The 20,971-nt window shown below is 40.1% G+C and overlaps 1 protein-coding gene across 1 annotated transcript; it reads right to left on the bottom strand.

Moving 5' to 3' along the window:
• Positions 1–648: 648 nt before the first annotated feature.
• MAGT1 (magnesium transporter 1) lies at positions 649–20,465 on the bottom strand. The gene is made up of 10 exons (XM_036739903.1): positions 20,287–20,465; positions 18,160–18,329; positions 16,648–16,765; positions 16,324–16,464; positions 15,693–15,833; positions 14,928–15,017; positions 8,945–9,008; positions 6,750–6,824; positions 3,824–3,914; positions 649–3,059 (listed from the first exon to the last, which is right to left on the bottom strand). Exons 1-10 carry the CDS (start codon positions 20,395–20,397, stop codon positions 3,044–3,046), a joined length of 1,017 nt encoding a protein of 338 aa, XP_036595798.1. The 5' UTR covers positions 20,398–20,465; the 3' UTR covers positions 649–3,043.
• Between the last annotated feature and the right edge of the window lie 506 nt (positions 20,466–20,971).

The raw sequence follows: 20,971 nt of genomic DNA, 5'->3' as shown, positions 1-20,971 counted from the left end.
TGATAACAGTAATAACAGCAACAATAAATATGCAATTATATACTCATATGGATTCATATACACAGGCAACTATCACTGGAACTGTTTCTGTGAGTATTGATTTTTTAAAAACTGCTAAATCCAAACTTTTAAAAGGAGACCGCCTATCCACCATGATCTTGGAATACTGAAGGCAGAATTGCAAGTTCCCATAATCTACAATGGGACTTCCAAAGCAGGAGACAGTGGAAGCTGTCATGAAGCAAAAGACCCTATACAGGGTTGATTGATCATAAAAGAGAAAGTTGTCTTACTCAAGCTGTCTTTGTAATTTTCTTAATTCTTGACTTTGTTAGAATAGACCCAACCATGAATATTTACTTGAACAGGACAAAACCTAAAACATTCAAATATCCATTCATTGACCTTCTCCGATATTCTAACTAATCTAATAGGCTGTAAAGATTAAAAAAAAAGACTAACTTTTCAGTCTCATGTGAATATAATATACTTAGAGATAATAAAGATATCTGAAACTATCAGGTTCATTGTAATTTGGGTTACAAATTGTAAAGTCATCAGAATTTCAAAATTGGAATCAGTTTTATAAGTCTCTTTTAAAATTGCCTGCTCACCTTTCAAAAATTAAAAATCACTGAAAGCCTGAAATTAAGATTGTAAAACAGTTTATTGAAACGTTATACAAAAGTAACAACCCAATCATCTGATTATCTGTGTAACTATAATGTAGTACTTTTTAAAGTATTAAAAGTAATATAAGTGATCTCTAAATTGATCATGGAAAACTAAGTTAAATCTAGTTAAGGCACTTTAGATGGAAGTCAATTTCAAAATCCAAATAAAAGAAATGCTCAGTTTTGCATATAGCAGTATCTCTTCTCTCTACACACTAGTTCAACCTCCAGGGCATGTAACTTCTCTGTACAAGTAATATTCTAATACTTTTCTGTGGCCAGACAGCTTCATACAAGTTTCACTATTAGGAATCGCAGCATAAATTCAGTGGGTCCAACATGAGCAACAACAGCTGATAAAGACACAGGAGAGTGCACAAAAGCGAGGTTCCCAATGGACTAACAAATAAAAGATACGGCTACACTGAAGACTACCAAGGTCAACCATTCTCCTTAAGCAATGGCCTTTAAAAGCCACTTTTCTTCTGAGGCCTGGAGGCCCTTTCCAAACAGTGATCACCTATGGCCTCATTTGCATAAAGCCACAGAACCTTATGGTATATACTCTAGGGAAGGTGAACAACAGCTGGAAGTTGACAGTCACAGCTTAAAAATAAAAGGCAGGACTTCACTTTCAGTCTAGCACACTTGTCCCATCCCTCTCTCTCTCTCACCATCATTGTACATTGTATTTGCTTTTCTCACTATTACTAAAGAGAATATGTATTTTGACCTAAAGTAAATGTAAATAGCAAATTAAATTCTCACAGAAAGTTAGTAACCACTGTGGAAACTTAAAAAGGGAGCAGAATCATTTGAGTTACAACAGCTCATTTGCAAACTTCTATCTTGTTATTTTCATTCACTGAAGAAGGTCACGGATGAAAAAAACATTGAATTTTTATCTTGCTCTTTTACTTAAAGAGGTTGGGAGGAAAAAAGAATTCAATTTAGTTCCACAAGCATCTATTACGTGTCAACTATGTGCAAGGTGCTTGGAATACGAACAACAAAAAGCCAACCGTCCTGGCCCTCAAGGAAGGAGGAGAAAGGGGAAAATATAAGTACCACAAGTTGTCAAGGGCACTTCATTTATATACAGAGGCAGCAACCAAGACAAACTAGATGCCCAATGAATGGCCCATGGGCAGGAGATTTTTTTTTAACAGAAAAAAGTTGTTTTAACCCAATTAGTTAGCATACATTAAACAACTTAGCACAGTAGGGCCTGACCACCTGTTCACCCCAATCATTGGATAATTGACAGTCACTAGGCATCATGCTTAGCATCAATTAGTAAGCAGAACTGAAGTGAAAAAAATTCAGCATTTAATTAAACATAGTCATTCATGTACTTCCTGTCACATACAAATTACTGATCATGTGGTTTCCCGGAAATCCTTATAATTATCACTTTATTTAATCATCTTCCAAACACTTTGTCCTAAAGTAAACAAAGACTGAAGGAAATTTTTCCTGGATCAGAAAGTGTTTAGGTTCACTCTGTGAGCAATTATGGTGACCCCCAAAGTAACTTCAAATTAGGATATTTTTTTTAAATTAGGAACTTGGACTAATTTATTACTGAGCTGATATTTTTAAATGAGCTTTCTCGAATTAAAAGAAAAACAGGGAAAAGGAATTCACCTGAAAGCTCTAGGTATAAGATTGCTTATTAGCACCCACAGATATGACTTTTTAATGTGACCTTTTCCGATCCAAAGCTCCACAGCAATGTGCTTCAGGAAAAAAGACCTAAACAAAATATCCATTAGGGAGCCTTGGTCTGTACACTTGGGGAGTGTGTTCTGTTTTTAGGAAGCAACACAGCACATCTGGTTTCTTAACCTGAAAGACAGATGTGCAAAGGATCAATTCCATGGGGGAAAAAAGGGGAAATGGGGAGTTAAGACATTTATTATAGTTATCTGAAATTGCTGGATAGATAAAGATTGATCAAGATATCTCTTCATACTGGAGTAGAAAAATATTCTATCAGGTGACTAAAAACGAACAAAAAGGAACTCCTCAAATTAGACTGAAGTAGTGCTACTAGAAGATTTTCTTTTATTCCCAAAACATAATCTGTCTAAAAAACTCTGAATTCCACGAGGTTAGCTGTTTTGTAAAGCTCACTGGGATGGGGAGATTAACAACAGAAGGAAAATTTGTCCTAACACTGCTCGGACTTTTACAGCAAACTGCTTGTTAACATTAAGGCACTACACATCACTCTTTGGTTCAATTTTCTTTAACACAATCTCAATCCTTTTCAAGAGAGGTAAGATGAACCATACACATTTTGCACTGTTCCAACACAATATATACAATTTCCAAGCTTTAATGTTCCAGCGTTGATTTGCTTCTTTTTAATTCATCAGGAAACTGAAATACATATATAGATCCATTAGTCATTACAGATCACAATGCAGGAATGTATTGAGGCATTAATGGACTCCCTCTACCTGCTCCCCACCCCCCACCCTCCCATACAGACAAGGGTACAGAACAACAGGTAGGGCTTAGGGCTAATCAACAACCTTACCCCAAGCCTAACCTTGCAAGAGGCAGAGATTTTTCAAATTAATTTGAAAATTCCTTTTCTTTACATGTCAATAAGAAAGGAAATGGGGTGGTTCCAGGAAAAAGGGGGGAGGAAGAAAGGCCTGGAGGGCTTACTTAACTCTTTTCCTAAATATGCAGAAGGAGAAGAGAGAACAATAATCCTTTCTCCAAGAAAGAAAATGGTGTTTGGGACATTAGAGCCTGGGGTAGGAAAATGGAGGGTCTCAAAGCAAGGCAGGGAAGTGACAGAGATTTTCAGGGGTGGCACGTGCTTTGTAATGGGCTGTGTGGCTAAGCTTTGAGAAATATAGGGGCTCTCTCTGCTCTGCCTTGGACCACTAGTGAAATCGAGGTGGGTGAGCTATGAACACCATAGTATGAGCTTTTCTTAACATTATACTCATTTAATTTAGAAATACTTCAAAGAGCATATGCTGGAATGAGTTTGGGTGACATATCGTAACTCAGTGCATTTGCATGCAGACAATTTAAGAGAACAACTTCTCTTAGACAAGAGTGAACCAAATAACAAGATGGTAATGCACCATCACTGTCACCAGATCACAGTTAACAGTCTTTCTTACCTGTAGGGATAGCCATGGTATTTAGACTTGAAGACAGAGAGCATCCAACTGAAAAACACTACGACCAGCACAATGCCAACGGCACACATTACTGTCAAAAGGAGAAAAGGGCATCCTAAGTAAGCGCCGTGTAGGGGCAGAATGAGCCCAATTAGAGAACCTTCACCTTCACTTCCAAAGCAGAATTTGACACATGTGATAATCTTAATTATCTGGCTCTAGAAGAATAAACAAGCCCCACTTTCATCTTACAGGGCTTTATGGTTTTCTAACACGATTTTTTAAAAAATGGATATAAAGAGAGGGAGCATGTCGCAGTGGACAAGTCGAGCGCTTGTTGGACTTGAAGTCAGGAAGAACTGGTTTTGACTGCTGCCTTAGATACCGATGAGTTGTGGGACCCTGGACAAGCTCGTTCTTATCACTATGCTCTACCTCTCTGATGGGAGGGTGGGACCATGAACTCTAAACCTCCATTTAAGAAGAGACCTCAGCTCAGACAGCTTATTTCTCACCAGGCTGCACTACTCCGGGACTTCTCTGACTGCCTTCCCCATTGTGCCCCTGCATCGGCTACCCTCCTGTCTTTCCCTTCCCCCACTTTTGTGTTTTGTCTTACACTGAACCACCTTGTTCAGTAAAAAAAAAAAAAAAACCTATTTTAGAAAAGCTTTATTGGAATAACAAATATCTCTTTTATGGAAGTAGGGACTGGTAATTTAGAACACTGGAAAAATGAAGAGAATCATTTGATTCAAGTGCCAAAGGTGAAGGAAAGTTCATTCTTTCAGGGCATCATTTTTACGTATGAACACTGAGACTTGGGCTAAATATGACACTCCATAGAATTTGCTATATTTTAAAAGATACATAGAATCGACGTGTATCTTGGAAAATAACAGATGCCTAAGGCAAGGTGATGTATTTTTTTTTAAAACAAAAGAATTAGTCATCAAATTGCTTCTTAGGTAAAATGATATTTTCAGTTTTCTTATATAGATATATAGATCTATTTCATGCATTCATAGCTGAGATCTATGAATATACTTTGCTCTGGAAATGGGAAGGTGCCTTAAGAGAGACCCAGAAACAGTAAGAGGGCATAGTAAAATCTGGGACTTGGGGGTCAGAGGACCTGGATTCAGATGCAGCCTCTGAAACTCTTCAGCTGTGTGACCTTGGGTTGCTAACCTCTATACTGAGACCAGAGCCATTTTATTCTTTTATGCAACTGTAGAAGTACCAGTAATACTCAAATTTCCCCCATAATGTAGAATACAATCTCTGAAAAATGAAAAGAATAAGACATTTGCCCCTTGAGATTCCCTCTAACCATTCCCTTTATCTTTTAACAAATGAAAATTATATTTTCAGCTGAAGGAAAAGTTAGCAAAAATAAAAATGAAATATTTGTGATCTAGCAATACACAGTCCTAATTATTTAAAAATGTCTGTCCTGCAGTAAGAAAATCCCTTCGCCTCCTGTGCCTCAGGATTTCTCTTGCTTCTCCCTTGCTCTCCCCCTCAGCTCCTGCTACCTGCCCCATCCCAGGGTGACAGGGAACATGGGTGTGAGATGGCAGTGTGCCAAAGGGTCAAAGATTCGGAACTTTCAGGAACAGAGCTCAGAGGTCATCTAGCCCAACTCCCTCCTTTTACAATTTAGGAAACTGAGGAAGGTCCAGAAAGATGAAATTTTTTGTCCCAAGATCACATGCACTAGAGCTGGGACTGGAATCCAGATTGTCTGCCTCCAAACCCACTGTATCAAGCTTTCTCCCAGGGCCCCGTTCCCCACAGCGATTCTTCAGATCTTGTGATAAGTAATCTTGGAGAACTGTCCTACGGAGAAGCTTTCGGACTGTTCTGAAGAAAACAAGCTCTCTTCTTGAGCACCATCATGTTTATAAAGCATTCCCTCACAAACCCCAGAAATAATATATAATCTGAGTATTTTAAAGCCAGAAAAAACCAATACTCTGAAAAAAGAAGTGACTTGCCCTGGGGCACATAACTCTCAAGCAATCAGATTCAGGATTCAAACTCAGACCTCTCCTGACTCTACTACCTTACCTCTCAGGAACACCCTGAAAGGGAAAAAAGAGGAGCACTGAAAAGGGAAGTCGACAAACCAATGTCTTCAGGCTGTGGGGGGAAGAGGAAAAGTTATGCTATGGAAGGATGGAAGGCAGGCCAGGGCTGGGAAACTAAGCTAAGGAAAGAAGGCTTCTAGAGGGAGGAGGCTGAGGGCTTATAGCTCCTTTCCCCCACAGTCCCAGCCTCCCCAGCCGCATTTTCTCACCCCACAAATCCCCCTGTCCTCACGTCCAAACTCTACCTTCCTGAGATCTCAGAGTCTGATTCCCATTTTCTGGCTAGTGGGTGGGTTGGGCAGTCCTTGCTTCCATTTTAAGGGGAGATGGGATCCTGGCATCCAAAGTCTGAACTTTCGATGCAGTTTCCCATAGAAACATTGCTCTTGGTCACATATTAGAATGTTGTAAATGGTGACTAGGTTCTGTATTATTATTATCACAACATACTTCAAGCACATTATGAGTTAGATAGGTTTTTGTGGAGAGGCCTAGGAACCTAAACACTATTTATTAGTATTGCTTGACATAAAAACACAACCCACTTATAAGATGGGAGCTACCTGTATTGATTCAGATAGAAAAGTAAGTGTTGGTGCCATTCAAACTGTGATTGAAGTAAAACTTCTGGACTGCAAAAAGATCTCTTAAGTAAAGGGAAAGTCCAGCCTTTAAACAGAAAGAACTAAACATTGCTTAGAACATTTTTGGCTTATACCTCGATTCATCTCCAGCATTTATTAATCACTTGCTTGGGTGCAATGCATATACAGCTCTCCAATTTCAAGTCAATATTCTGAACTCAACTTTTACAAATGCTTTATGAGACTTACGCTTTCTCTTTCCAATATCCATATGAGATGTGATGGCTTCACACAACAGCACTATCCCCAGAGTAACAGCACCATCTATGCACGTGGTTTAAGGAGAAATTCAAAGACATTCATGTCCATAACATTGGCTTTGTTTCTTTACAGAAAACAGAGTATGGTAAATGAGGAGGATTCTGCCTATCTAAAGTAAAAATCATAAAAAAAAATCATAATTGAAAGAAAATTAAGTTTGTTAGAGACATCCAATAAGCAAACAAGGGCCTACATTTTAAATGAAACATTTCAGTACCTAAGATTGATTAACCAAAAAAAAAAAAAGAAAACCCCAAACTATTCTTTCCTACCTCTTTATTTAGGCCTTCAAACAACCCTCCTACAACCCTTGCATGAAAGTATTCTTATCTTGTACATTCTCTCCCCCAAACTACATACAGACAGTAAGTGTGCCACAAACAGCTGGACAGCAGAGACTTCAAGATTAAAAGAAGACTTTTCCCTATTCTCCATTTTGCTTAGGAGGGCCAGGATCAAAAGTAAAATGACCCATCAGAGGATCTCAATTGTTATTTGAACCAAGACTGGGCCAGACTCTGGCAAAAAAGAGAAATCCACCTATGATAGGAATTTTAAAATAACAACAAAAGAACCCATCTAAATATCAATCAAGTGCAAATGGATTGTGGGGGAAGGCCAAATGCAGCTACCAATGGAGGTCATCTTTATAGACCCAGTTACTTGGTACTAACTACATGAGTAGGAAAGCAAAAGCATAGTTTTCCTTTCAGCAACAAATAACAGAAGTCTAAAAGTGTATTCTGTCATCCCTCATTGGTATGGTTTTGTTTAATTCTTTGGGAGAATATGTTTGTATTTTTTTGGTTAAAAGCCTATCAATTACTTTTTCTTTTTTACTCTATTTTTCTTGGGTTTGGATGTGTGTTTTCTTTTGTAACATGGCTAATATGGCAATAAGTTTTGCATGACTTTACATGTATAATCAATATCATATTGCTTGTCTTCTGAAGGGATGGGTAAGGGAAGGGAACTCAATTTGTAAAAAATAAATGTTAAATTTTTTTACACGCAATTGAGAAATATTTAACAAAACAAATAAAAATACAAGACTATCAGTTTTTAAAATCTTGCCATATTCTTCCATTTTATCAAGCCTGTTGCTCCTTCTATTGACACAGGTTATAGCCCCTCAGCACTTTGGGAGATGGCTCCTCTCAAGTTGCTGTGGTGTTAAAAAAAAAAAATCCCTTGATGGTCGAAGCCTGGTGACAAGCTTCTCTGAGCATAGTAGGCTGGCCCTCAGATGACAGTCTGTTTCTGGGTATTCTTGAAAGCTTTTCTAATTTGGCAGACATGTAAGAGCTTCCCCTCCCCCAGCATGAACTGTATCTAATCACCTCCATGGCTCAGCGAGGCATCAATGGTGGCACAGTGGAGTGCAAACCTACATAATATGAAAAACTTTAGGATCCTAAGACACATACGCTGGATGCTCGGCTTTAGTGGGGAATGCAACATCCATGATGATCCACCCTACATTTAACTTAAAAGCCTCTATTTTTCCAAGTTAGGAGTGGGGAGAAGGTATACGTTACATAGCTCAATGGAACCTGCTCAGGTGCTCCTGGCCTAGTACCAGGGGAATTTCTCCTGCTCTCTTCATGTCCACTCCCTGTAATATCATCTAGCCACACTAAAAATACCCTACTCTGTCAAGCAATGCATCCCAGCTATTTACTGCTGCGAAACAGCAATGGCAGACAGCTCCAGATGGTGGCCAGAAGGGTGGGGTTCTATATCTTAAGCACAATGAATGCAGAGAGACAGATTCCCCTGAAAGAAAAGTTTAAACAGCAAATGGAGGAGAAGATCCAGATGCCGTCACTGCCTCGAGCCTATAAGCTAAGGTGATCAGTCTTTCCCTGGAGTTGGGTTTAAAAAAAAAGCTCCCCCAAAAGGAACAACAATATACATACCATTCAAAAACTCAAATTAACATAAGTCAAAGAGCTCAGTCTGATTAAAGTAAAAGCATGAAGCAAGTTTTTGTTGCAAAGAGCATTAATAGAACATCATCACCCTGTAAAGAGGCTATAGCAAAGGGAACGCAAGAAATGTTGATGAGGGGACAGGGACATGAAAACTAAGTCACTGCCAGTGAATTATTATAAAGAGGATACTAAACAGAAGGACAATGTGGGTTTCGGCTACAAACTGGGCCTGGCTGCTTCCATGAATGTAATTCTGGAAAAAAACAAAAACAAAAAACACAACACACCAAAATTATTTTTCAAAATAAAAATCCATATACCATTCAATATATAGCAATCGATTATGGAAATACATATTCAATTATGAAAATAGATATTCAATTGGGAATTGTACTAAATTATCTATTATTCAATATATTCAATTATATATTATTCAATATCTATACATGTAATTACGGAAACAAACAGGAAGTAGTGTTTGTTCTTTAAGAAAAATGAGTAGGTTTTTTTGTTTTTAAGAAAACAAAAAAGAAGTAAATACAGACTTTTGCCTAAAGGCTCTATTGAACAAAACCACAGAATATTTAAAGCAAAGACTGCTTTTAGGGCACTATATGCCAAATTAAGAGGGCTTCAAACCTTTATAAATAGAAAAGTAATGTAACCTGGAGATCTGAGTTGATGTCCCAGCTCTCCTTATGTGACCATGGGTGAGTCCCGCCTTGTTTTGAGCCTTACTCTCCCAATAATTAAAAAATGGAGACGGTAATTGGATTCCCTCAAGACAGAGTTGTTCATTGTGAGAAAAACCCTTCGAAAGTTTAAAAAGTACTAGAGAAATAGCCATTCTCATTACTGAGAGGCAGGCTGGTATGTCGGATAGAGGCCTAAACTTGGAATCAGGAAGAGCTAAGTTTGAACCTTACCTTAGACACTTACTGTGTTACCCTGGGCAAGTCACTTAACCTTTTGGGGCCTTGGTTTCCTCATGTGCAAAGAATGACATCTATAATCCCTTCTAGCTCTAAATCTATGATCCTCTGAGCATTTCTAAACCAAATGCTTTTGGTTATAAGAGAAGGCTTAGTGGCTTCGCTAGATCCACAAGAGGATTTCGAGATAGTTAAAAGCAATACGAGGGAGAAGTGATATAGGAATACAATGGATATTACTGTACCATGATGACTGAATTAGGAGAATTTGGAGAATTATGGGGAAGAATTATATGAAATGATGCAGAATAAGAAAAAACAACCAGGAAAACAACATACACAAATGTACTTACACTATGATGGTGTAAATGAATGTGACAAAAAAAGTCAGCCTACTCCTGATTAGATAGAATGACCACTTTGGGTTGCGAAAGATACATGATGAAACACACTCCCCTCTTTTCCATAGAGAGGTAGAGGACTATAGGAACAAAAAGTTGTTCAGTTCTGCCCCACTCTTCATGAACTCATTTGGGGTTTTTCTTGGCAGAGATAATGGAGTAGTTTGCCATTTCCTTCTCCAGCTCATTTTATAGATGAGGAACTGAAGCAGACTGAGTTGAGCGACTTGCTCAGGGTCACACAACTAGTAAGTGTCTGAGGCCAGATTTGAACTCATGAACACGAGTCTTTTATCCACTGCAGCACCATCTAGCGGCTCACCAAAAGGTAGACTAGATAAGAAAAATAAACATGCAGGGGGGAAGCATGTTTTGGATTGGCCCGCACCCACTTATGTGCCAGGCACCAGGTAAGACAAAAAAAAAAAGTGAAACAGTCCTTTGCTTCAAATAGTATACATCTCGAGTGGGAGACAACATGAACACGTGTATATAAGCACATAGAAACTAAATCTAAGGTCATGGGGGAGGGGGAGAACCAGGATGATTAGCAACTGGAGGCAATCAGGAAGGGCTTCATGGAGGAGGAGGTGCCCTAGCTGAGCTTTGAACGAAAAGAGGAATTCTAAGAGGCTTGGGTTAGTAGGGAGAGCAATCCAAGCATGGGAAGAGGGGGGACAGCCTGCAAAAGGTACTGCATATAAAATGTCATGAGTAAGGAATATAGCAAGACCAGATTGGCTGGACTTTGGAGGGTGTGAAGGGGAGTATTGTATAATAAAGTTGGAAAGGGAAGTTGGAGCAAGGTTGGGAGGAACATTAAATGCCAGAAGAGTTTGTATTCGATCCTAGAGGCAATGGAAGAGCAGGAAAGAACATGGTCAGCCGTGTGTAGGGCCAATTACTTTGGCAGCTGGGTGGAAGAAGGCCCAAGTAGACGGCTAATGCAGTAATTTAGGAGATAGAGATGTGATAAGGATCTGAAGTAGGATAGAGGTGGCCATAAGAGGCCAGATGCTAGAGATATCATGGGGCAGAAACAACAAAATGTGCCGATTAATAGGACATGTGGGGTGAGGCAGGGTGACAAGTCAGGGATGACTGAGGCTGTAAACCTGCCAGACAGGAATAATGGTGGTGCCCTTATTCAAAATAGGGAAGTCTGGAATAACTTTATAGCAACAAGGAAAGTGCTAGAAAGATTCAATGGGGACATTAAGAACCACTTTCTGCCATCAGGAAGTTTAGTGACCAAATATATTTCATTAAGAAGATGGGAAAAATTCTACAACTTTATGGTCACAAATAAGAAAGTCTTAACTGTAAAGGGGGGAAACCCCACCAATAGAGACTATTGCATCCTAATTATGCCCAGTGGTTTTTTGCTACATCTTAGAATTACTTCACAGAATTGGAAAAAATCATATTAACTAAACGAGAATTTTCCATGGTTTCAAATTTTTAGGAAAGTTCAAGGTCTTTTTAAAGTAAATATTATTCACCATGAAAACATGCAGAACATATTCCAAGCACTGAAAGAAAAATACATTTTCTTTTGTTTCTTTGCAAGTTGCTACTTTAGCTATGGATACAAAACAATCTGGGCAGTAACTTGGTCCACTTTTTTAAAGTCAGAAAACTGCCAAATACTTACTACCCACGCTGTTTCCCACCACAACAGGGAATGCAACAAGTCAAAACAACATTCCTCCAAATGGAGAGTCCAGGCACCTGAAGAATTAAGGGGATTATGGGGAAAGAGATGGACCATGGGTTACAAATAAGAGACTAGAGCTATAGGTGGCAAGTCAGATGGCAGGCAACCTATGTTATTTTTCAAATACAGCTGGCCTATTCTGCCTCTTTCCTTATGAAAGATTGAATGGGTATGAAGCAGTGGGATTCTTTATGGGGGAGGCAGAGGATAACATCCTGCACAAAGTAAGAGCAAGAGGGTTGCAGAAATACTCAAGGGGCCAAAGGATCAAAGCACCACCAAGCTAGGGAACTGTCATGTGACAGATATCATGGCATCCAGTAAGTCTAAATCTTGGTTTTATGACACCCATGTTTTCTCCAAATCATCTCAAAGGGTATGGATAAATTCTCAAAATAAAATTTAATTCACAATCCTAACAACAACGGGGTTTAAAAATTAATTGCCCCAAAGTTTGGTAATAATCTGGTCAAGTCAATGATTCAAACAGGAAGAACAGCTGGAAGAACTGAGGATGTTTAGCTTAGAGAAGAGATCACTTCTAAGGAGGGCAGGGAAGAGATAGATGTCATGGCTCACATTGGTTTTTGGAAGGGCGGACATAGGGAAGAAGGATCTTGTTCTGCATGTTCCCAGAGGGAAAAATTAGGAGCAACTCAACAAAGTAGCCAAGAGGCCACTTTAGGCTCTGTGAAAGGAATAACTTCCTAACAAATAGAGCTATTCAAAACTAGGATGTGCTGCCTCTACAGTGAGTGAGTTTCCCTCTCATGGGAGGTCTTCATCAAAAGATGTCAGATCAGGGGTGGGGAACCTGTGGCCTCAAGGCTACATATGGCCCTCTAGATCCTCAAGTGCAGCCCTTTAACTGAATCCAAACTTCACAGAACAGATCCCCTTAATAAAATAGTACCCCTGTGCAAGATGATCACTTCTTGTGGTTCCCTTTATAGTTACAGGTCAAAGGTCAGACTAAATGGCTTGAAGTTCCTTCTAACATACATCCTCAGATTTTATTTGTAAATATGTATTAAGAGCCTAGTAGGCACACAGCAACATGTTGAGAGCTGGGCGTAATATACAAAGTTTAGATAAGACCTCAGTGAACTTAGTCTACCAGGGGGAAGAAAAGACACAGTTCTCAGGTAATATTTTATATAAAGGTTAAGTGTTATATGAGGAAGGACAGGAGAAACATATCATAGGATGGATGGCATTTGAGTTGGGTATTAAAGAACTGAAAATTCACAAAGGCAAAAAGGATTTGCAGACATAGAAAATAGCACGAGCAAAGGTAAGGAGGAGAAAAAAAGATGGCAGACTGGGAGGTAGAGAGAGTAGATCAGATTGGCTGCAGGGTAAAGTGAGATGAAAAGGTAGGGTGGCACCAAATTATCAATGGTCTGTATATGCCAGGCAAAGGTTTTTCATATATGTAAACAATCATTTCTAACCATATTTTTTTTACTAGGCAACATGGGGAACCACTGACAAATTTGAGGAAGAAGAATGATGTGACCCAAAGATAATTCTGGCAGTAGCATGATTGTCAGGGACTGAGCAAAAGGCAGGAAGGCCTATTATGGGACTATTGCAATAGTCTAGGAGTTATGGAGGAGATAGATATCCTGGCACTGTTATCTGGCCAAAGAATGTAACTTAAAGGACCTTGGGCCTTGCCATCACCCCCACACCTTTAGGACTTTCAGGGCTTTCCATCTTCCCAGCAGTCGAGCTTTCTTTTATATATTGTCACCCCTCATGGGTGTGTGAGACTCTCTCTCTTTCTGTTACTATCCCCATTTCTCAGCACAGGATTTAGCACACAGTAAGCGCTTGATGAATGCTTTTTCATTCATCAACAGGGGTAGTAACAATAAAGAAAAGCATATATTTCAAACACTGAGTTCATCCAAATAAATGCAAATGGTCAGACAATAGCTGAAGAACTCATTTTCAACAGGTACTCAGATCTTTTCCCTTCCAATTAACAAGTCTTTATTTTTTTCTTCTACCAACTCCAAATGAAAAAAGAGAAACCTTTGCAACAAATAAACATACTGAAGGAAAACCAATTGCCACATTGAAGATGTCCAAAAAGGTATGTCTTATTCTGCATGCTGAGTCCATCGTGGTACTTAATTATTAACTGAGTTTTTCATATGAAATTAATTAGCCCAATAACCTACCTGTGCATCTGGCACTATATAGTAGTGCCATTTAGATATGAATCAAAATAAAGATTATTGAATAACCATTACCAGAATTCCCATCCTTGTGGATGGTGTTTTACAGGATCACAAAGAATTTTCATGCAGAGTATCTCATTTCTTCCTAGTTTGGAGCTGGAATGGACCTCGGAGATCAACCCCTGTCCCCTGATTTGCAAATGAGGAAACTAAGAGATTAGCTAAACAGTCCCCACTGTCCAACAGGTGGCAGGATCCAGGATTAGAACCCAGGTACTGTCGCTTTATACCCAGTGCTCTTTTGCCTCTACCCCTAGAATGAAGAGTGAAACAAACAGGATGGGTATTTTAACCTCTTTTTACTGAGGAAATGGAGGCACTCTGAGAGGGTAAGAGGCTTGCTAAAGGTCATATAACATCAGATTAGGTTTTCTCACTACAAACTCCACCATGGACAGTGTTAACTCAGTGTTCATTCCACATAGATCACAATTAAATTCATCCAGGGTGAATGAACTGTTTCACTTAAGATAGAATAACCTAGCAATTTGGATTCTACTATGCTATTGGATCGAATCATTTGAGACTTCATTTAAATCCTTTCCAAGGAAATAGTTAATAGTAGTTCTTTAACATGTATGACTCAACAAATGATGAAATAGGTTGTATTCTCCAAAAGGCCTCAGTACTTGGATGCCTTATTCTATCTGAAAATGAAGTTTCATTCTTCAGCAACTGAGGACAATATGTTTCTGAGCCATTTACAGCACTTCAAACTCGTATGTAAGAGCTCAATGTTTTCTATTTTCAAGGTATGAAGGTGTGACAGATTGAAAACTTGGGACCAAGAAGGAAACTGGGCCTACTTCATATATCAGAGAGATTACTATTAATCTAAGCCTGCAATTTAAAGGAATCCTGGCCTTTCCTTACCACCTGTCCTGTATGGGGATTCTTATGAGCATACGGTGGCCCTCTTATGTGGTTCCACATCTGTCCGGACGTCATTGCAAGTACAAAACACTAAAAAAAAAAAAAAAAAGATACAAAATGATTTAAAAAAAACCACCCTTAAAATAGTGAAGCAAAATGGCAAAGCCTATCTACTCAGCATATTTGGAAAATGTATGATGGATGAGGCTCCCTATGTCCTTTTTGATACAAGGCACTACATGGTAGTGTGGTAACCTCATGCATCCTATTCGATATAAGAAGAAGAGATTTCTTTCCTCAAATACTGAATCTCATTCTAAATGCTTTGATTTCATCTTGATAGTCATAAGGATAATCAGGATAAAATTATATTTACAAAAAAAAGTCAACACTTTATTCAATCAGTCAACAAACATTGATTAAGCACCTACTATGTGCCAAGCACTTTGCCAAATGCTGATCATGATTAAGTTGTTTGTGAAAGGCTTCAAGTTAGCCAGTCAAAAAGTCTTTTCTAAACAGAAATAATTTTGGAGTATTATCTCTTATCAAAGATAAAAGAATAACAAAGCAACAAATCACTGTATCGAACCCAGGTTAGAAAAAATCACAGTGCCCTTTCCTCACAAAAGATTCTTTTGAAATACAGAGTGTTTCAAAAGTCTTGCACTAAGACTTTGGGAATACATTGTATAAACTTGGCTGAAGAGATAGCATTTTGAATTTTATTCCAAGAAAAACCTCTGATTTGAATAAATCACCTACCAAAGCTGCGAAAGCCCATCCAGTTTTGTTAAAAAGAAAATCGAGATTACTTCTTCGAAGATACACAAGGCCGCCGATAACAGCCAAGAGCAATCCTAACATAAGAGGCCCAGCATAATTTGCAGGTCTAATTATTCGAATCTAAGAAGAGAGAAGAAAATAAGTTTAAAGTGTATATTCAATGACTTACTACGGCAAAATAATTTGAAACAAAAGCATACACAAGATTAGCATGATAACCCCCTAGAGAGCATGACAGTCTCACTTCATGGGAATATTATAGAATAAAATGGCATGTCACATACTTTATTGCAATTCAGGCTATTTAATCAAGGAGGTGATTCTCTCTAGATACCACAAAGTTTTTTAATTTGAAGACCTCCCAAGGTCACCTCACTAATCAACTGACAAATGAAATTCACAATGCGGAAACCGAGCACAAGAAGTCCTTTCACTTAGCTCTCTGATTCAGGAAATTGTACCATCATTTTATAGCTTTGGGGGAGGGGGGATCAGTTAAAGGGAGTGACTGAGCAAGACAAGGAGGGAAGAAATGCTAACCTTCATTATCTTGACTGTCTAGTGAGCTTTCTGAGGACAGATTTTTTTTCTTCAAATTGAGCAAACTTACATTGACATCAGTTCGATCAGCTATCCACCGGGCAATCTGTTCAGCCGAAAAACCCCGCACCTGCAACTCATATGTATCACTCTGTTTTGGCTTTCCTTTGGCAGGGAAGTTCATGAAAGTTGGAGCCGAATTCATGTTTAGCTGATTTAAAAATAAACCAAACAAAAAGCCCAAATGAAAACTTCATGAAAAGGAGGAAATAACACCAGGAAAACAATTCACTAGTAACTGCAAGGGAAAAAAAAAAGCTTAAAGGTTTTGACATTATAATGCCATTCTCCCAGATGTTACCCACTCTGATTCAGTATCTTAAGAAAATCTTACCATCTGAAATACATCAGACCCATCATCGAAATCTACCATAGCAAAAAATATCTTGTTGGTAAATGCATTGGAGTATCTCCAGGAGTTGGCCAAAATATGGAACTCTTCATCAGCTTGCCTAGATACAAACATATGTGAAAACAAATAAAAAAGAATGATGGAATTTACTAACAGTTAAAAAAAAACAAATACCACACATACATATAAACAAGAGCAGAGGACTTTTGAATGCCCCTAACATCTACCATAGTGAAAGGGAAGAAAATATGTGTCTAAATGACACAAAGGGACAGCTAGGAGGTGAAGTAGATTGACTGCTGACTGCTGGGCCTGGAGTCAGGAAGACTCATCTTTCTGAGTTCAAATCTGGCCTCTGGCACTTAGTAGCTGTGTGTTCCTGAACAAGTCATTTAATTCTGTTTGCCTCAGTTTCCTTATCTATAAAAGGAGCTGGAGAAGGAAATGGCACACCACTCCAGTATCTCTGCCAAGAAAATCCCAAAGGGGGTCACGAAGAGTCAGATATGACTGAAAGGAGTCAACAACAACCACAAAAATGACACAAATTGGATCCTGAGCAAGGTACTCTGCCTCTTTCCTGAGGAATCCTGCAAATCAGAGGGACAGCATCAAAAAGCAACTGAAGAAGCACTATTCATTGCTATACTGAATAAATGAATCCATCTCAAAGAGGCAAGCTGCCTAGTTGGGTTTATATTCATCTTTAGGATTCATATACTTATTTTTTTGAGAATTCAAAAATCAATACTAAAAGTTATTTCACCTGTAAGTTAAACAGTACTGTGATACTGACTAAATCAGAACTTTGGAAGTATAATCTTTGGGCAACTCTAAGGCTATAGTGAAAACAGGAAGTTTGCACCCTGCCTTACTAGTGGCTACGTGGCCTTGGGCAAGTCACTGAACCTCTCTCAGCTTCAGTCTCATCTTGCAAAATGGGGATACTAATAGTACATACCTCACAGGGTTAGTGTATGAATTAAGTGAAACATGATCTGTATTGTGAGTGCTATATAAATAAAAGCTAGGATCACAGGATCTAAAGTTGCAAGGGATTTAGTGATCCAGCCCCCTTATTCTCCATATGATGAAACTGAGACTCAGGGAAATCAAATGACCTGTCCAAGGTGAAAGAAGCAGTAAAGAGAAAGTCTACATTGGAATCTATATCTTCCAAGCCCTAATCCAGTATTTCTTCTGCTCTACTCTGTTGCGTCTCCTCCTATACAAAGAAGCAGGAATGCAATTAGAGGCAAAGTTTAATAAATAATATCTTTTAGTGTCAATGATGAAAAATCTCAAGCCCTCACTGGTTCCTCAATCATCAACAATGGAGACTATCTTATCTACCTAGCCAGCGCTATCACTGTCTGTCGACCTGATGTTGGGGGATTGAGACAAGAAATGTCAGCATAACTGTGAACATTCTGTGTTTCAATTAAAAAAAAAAACATCCCTAAGTGACATCAGACTAGAGCTAAAAGTTCATACCGGCACACCAGACACTGTCGATGCGGTTCGAGAGCTGTGAACATCACAATCACTGAGTAGTTTTTTGGTGATCCCTTGACAAAACGGCGGAACTTATCTCCATTCATTCTTATCACTGCTCTCTTGCTGGTCCAGTCCATCAGCTGACTAACCTTTTCTGACAACACCATCTATAAAACAGAAAGAAAATTTTTCACAATACTCAAATTGTTGGTGCTTTAAATTCTGAAACAAATGATGACTAGGGGTAAAAAGGAAAGTGGAGTCTGATACACGATGAGATAGATAGCCATATTATTGACTTAGCTCTTAGTTTTCTATCAGAATAAAAAAAAATCCACTTCTCAACTGCCATTTTGGTTTGCTGAGAAATTATATTTCAATGCTAATTATATTCACCTCTCTGAGTTTTGGTGTACTCGTCTGAAAAGGGGGCAGAGTAAAAGGGTGGGAAGGGGGATGTACAGAAGATTTTAAGAGGCAAAAGCTCTGCTCCTCTTCTTTGAGGAACTGGCTGACGGAAGGCTAGGAAGCACATAACAAATGCAAGTTTAAATATTTTTAATGCACTATCACTGCAAATATGGAGATAGGGAAAATCTCACTTGAGTTGTGAAACTTAAGGTATGTCTGTCAATCAATAAGCATTTATTAAGTGCTGACTATGTGCCAGGCACTGAGCTAAGCACTGGGAGATACAAAAAGGGGCAAAAGAGAGTTCCCGACTTCAAAGAGCTCACAATCTAATGGGGAAGACAACAAGCAAACAATATGTTCTCTCAGATGTTAAAGAGGAAATAATTAAAAGAGAGAAGGCATTAGAATTAAGAGGGGTTGGGAAAGGCTTCCTGAAAAAGACTAGATTTTAGTTGGGACTTAAAGGAAGCCAGTAGGTGGAGAAGAAGAGGGAAAGAATTCCAGGCATGGGGGACAGCCAGGGAAAATGCCCAGAGCCTAGAGATGGAATGATTAAAGTGTCACCCTACAATATGAAGGAGCTGCAAATTCCTGACTTCACAAACAGTCCAATAATTATGTCATTGAAAGAGACACATTGGTGAATGGAAAGAGAGCTAAATTGGAGGTAGAGGTCCTGGGTTCATATCTCTATTCAGTCATCTACTTCCTTTTCATGTGACCTTGGGCAAGTTACTTGAACCTGTCTGGGCCTTCTATAAAATGAGGGTAGCAAAACACATTGATAACATGGCTTCAGCGGTCCTTTCCAGCCCTAGGTCCACGGCTGCTTCTACGAAGAGCTGTCCTGCATAAATACATTTTAGCAGTAACACGTATCATTATTGGCCGGTAACGTCCGCAATAGCAGAAGCCCTGAATTGGCTGTATATAAGTTACAGTACAGTGAGGAGACACTTGCGCATTTCAGTTAAGTCGAAGCACTGGAGACGACGAACCAATAACCAGGAGGGTTTAGTGCCCATCGAATTTACAAACATTTCGAGCCAAGCAACAAATGTTTCGAAGAGAAACGTTATAAAGCTGGGGGCGGGGGGATCCTCAATGAATGAGGCAGGAAGGTGGGCAGGCCGGCTGGTTGAGTCCTCCCTGCTCCCTCTCTGGGCCTGTGAAATGAGGATCTCGAAGGCCTCTTTCTAGATGGCCACTCTATCTATGCTCACTTTCTCTATGCTCTCTCTTGGGTGTGGTGTTACCCCCAGTGCAAGACAAGCAAGGCCAGGACGGGCTGGTTCGGGACGAGCTGTAGTTGCCCGGCCCATACCTAATGTTGGCAGGCTTATTGATTCTAGACACCTAGGAAATCGTCTATCCCAAAGTCTAGGGACGCGAAAAGTAGGCCCAGAGCTTAGTGGAGAGGGCGCGCCTCCGCCGAGGGAGGCAGTCGAGGGAGGGGGAGCAGACCCCCTGCACTCCCTCGAATCAGACCGCCCCCCTCCAACCCTGAGGACACAGCGCCCCCCACGGCCCTGCCCCGTCCCGGCAGACAGCACCAGAGGAGGGGCCCGAGGCCGCACCCTCAGGCCTCCCAAGCCCGCTTCCGGCGTCACACCCCCCGGCAGAGAGCAGTAGGCCCCCCCCGCATCGCCGCAGCAGGTTGCGGAGCCGCCCCCGCAGGGGCAAGCGAGCCAACCAACGGCCGCTGCTCACCTCCTTTCTGCGGAAGGCAGAGGCAGGGGGGAAGCGGCAGGCCACGAAGAGCAGCGCCAGCGCCAGCGCCGCCACCGCCGGCACGCACCAGACCCGCCAACCGACAGCCATGGCTGCTCCGCTACGCTTCTCTCCCAGCGTCAGTCAACCCGAGCTAAACTTTCCTCTGCCGGGGATGGCAGGGGCGGGAGAAGGAAACGGCCCACCCGGGCGCGTTCGTTCATTGGTGGAGATCACAAAAGACGCCCCGCCCTCTCCCTTCTCGTTTAAAGCCGCAACCACGACTTCTGCACAAAAGAGTTTTTATTTCTGATTGGTCGGTTTCCAGTGGTCTGCAGTCTTGAGCAAAACGATCTGGAGTTTTCTCATTGGTCCTTTTGATAGAGTCTCCGAGAGATGCTGCCTGGAGATACCCAAATGTAGATAAATGTATCGACTCGGCTGCATACATGAACTGCCTGGAAACATGTAATATGTGCCCTTCCCCTGTAAATCACTGATCTCTTTTGTATTTCGTGGTTTACGTGATTTTTGTTTCTTTCCCTCGCGAGAACGTAAATTTGTCAAGGACAGGGAGTATCCTTTCCTTCTAGTCTTCACGTTCCCAGAACCCTCCACGGGGCCTGGCCCTTAGTAATGACTTGTTGACTTAAACTGCACATGCGTGAGAAATCGAAATGCAGCC

The sequence above is a fragment of the Trichosurus vulpecula genome, chromosome X (genome assembly GCF_011100635.1).
Source record: "Trichosurus vulpecula isolate mTriVul1 chromosome X, mTriVul1.pri, whole genome shotgun sequence".
In the NCBI taxonomy this organism is placed as follows: Eukaryota; Metazoa; Chordata; class Mammalia; order Diprotodontia; family Phalangeridae; genus Trichosurus; species Trichosurus vulpecula.
The sequence above is the reverse complement of the archived record's forward strand: the minus strand, read 5'-3'. Positions and strand labels throughout refer to the sequence as shown.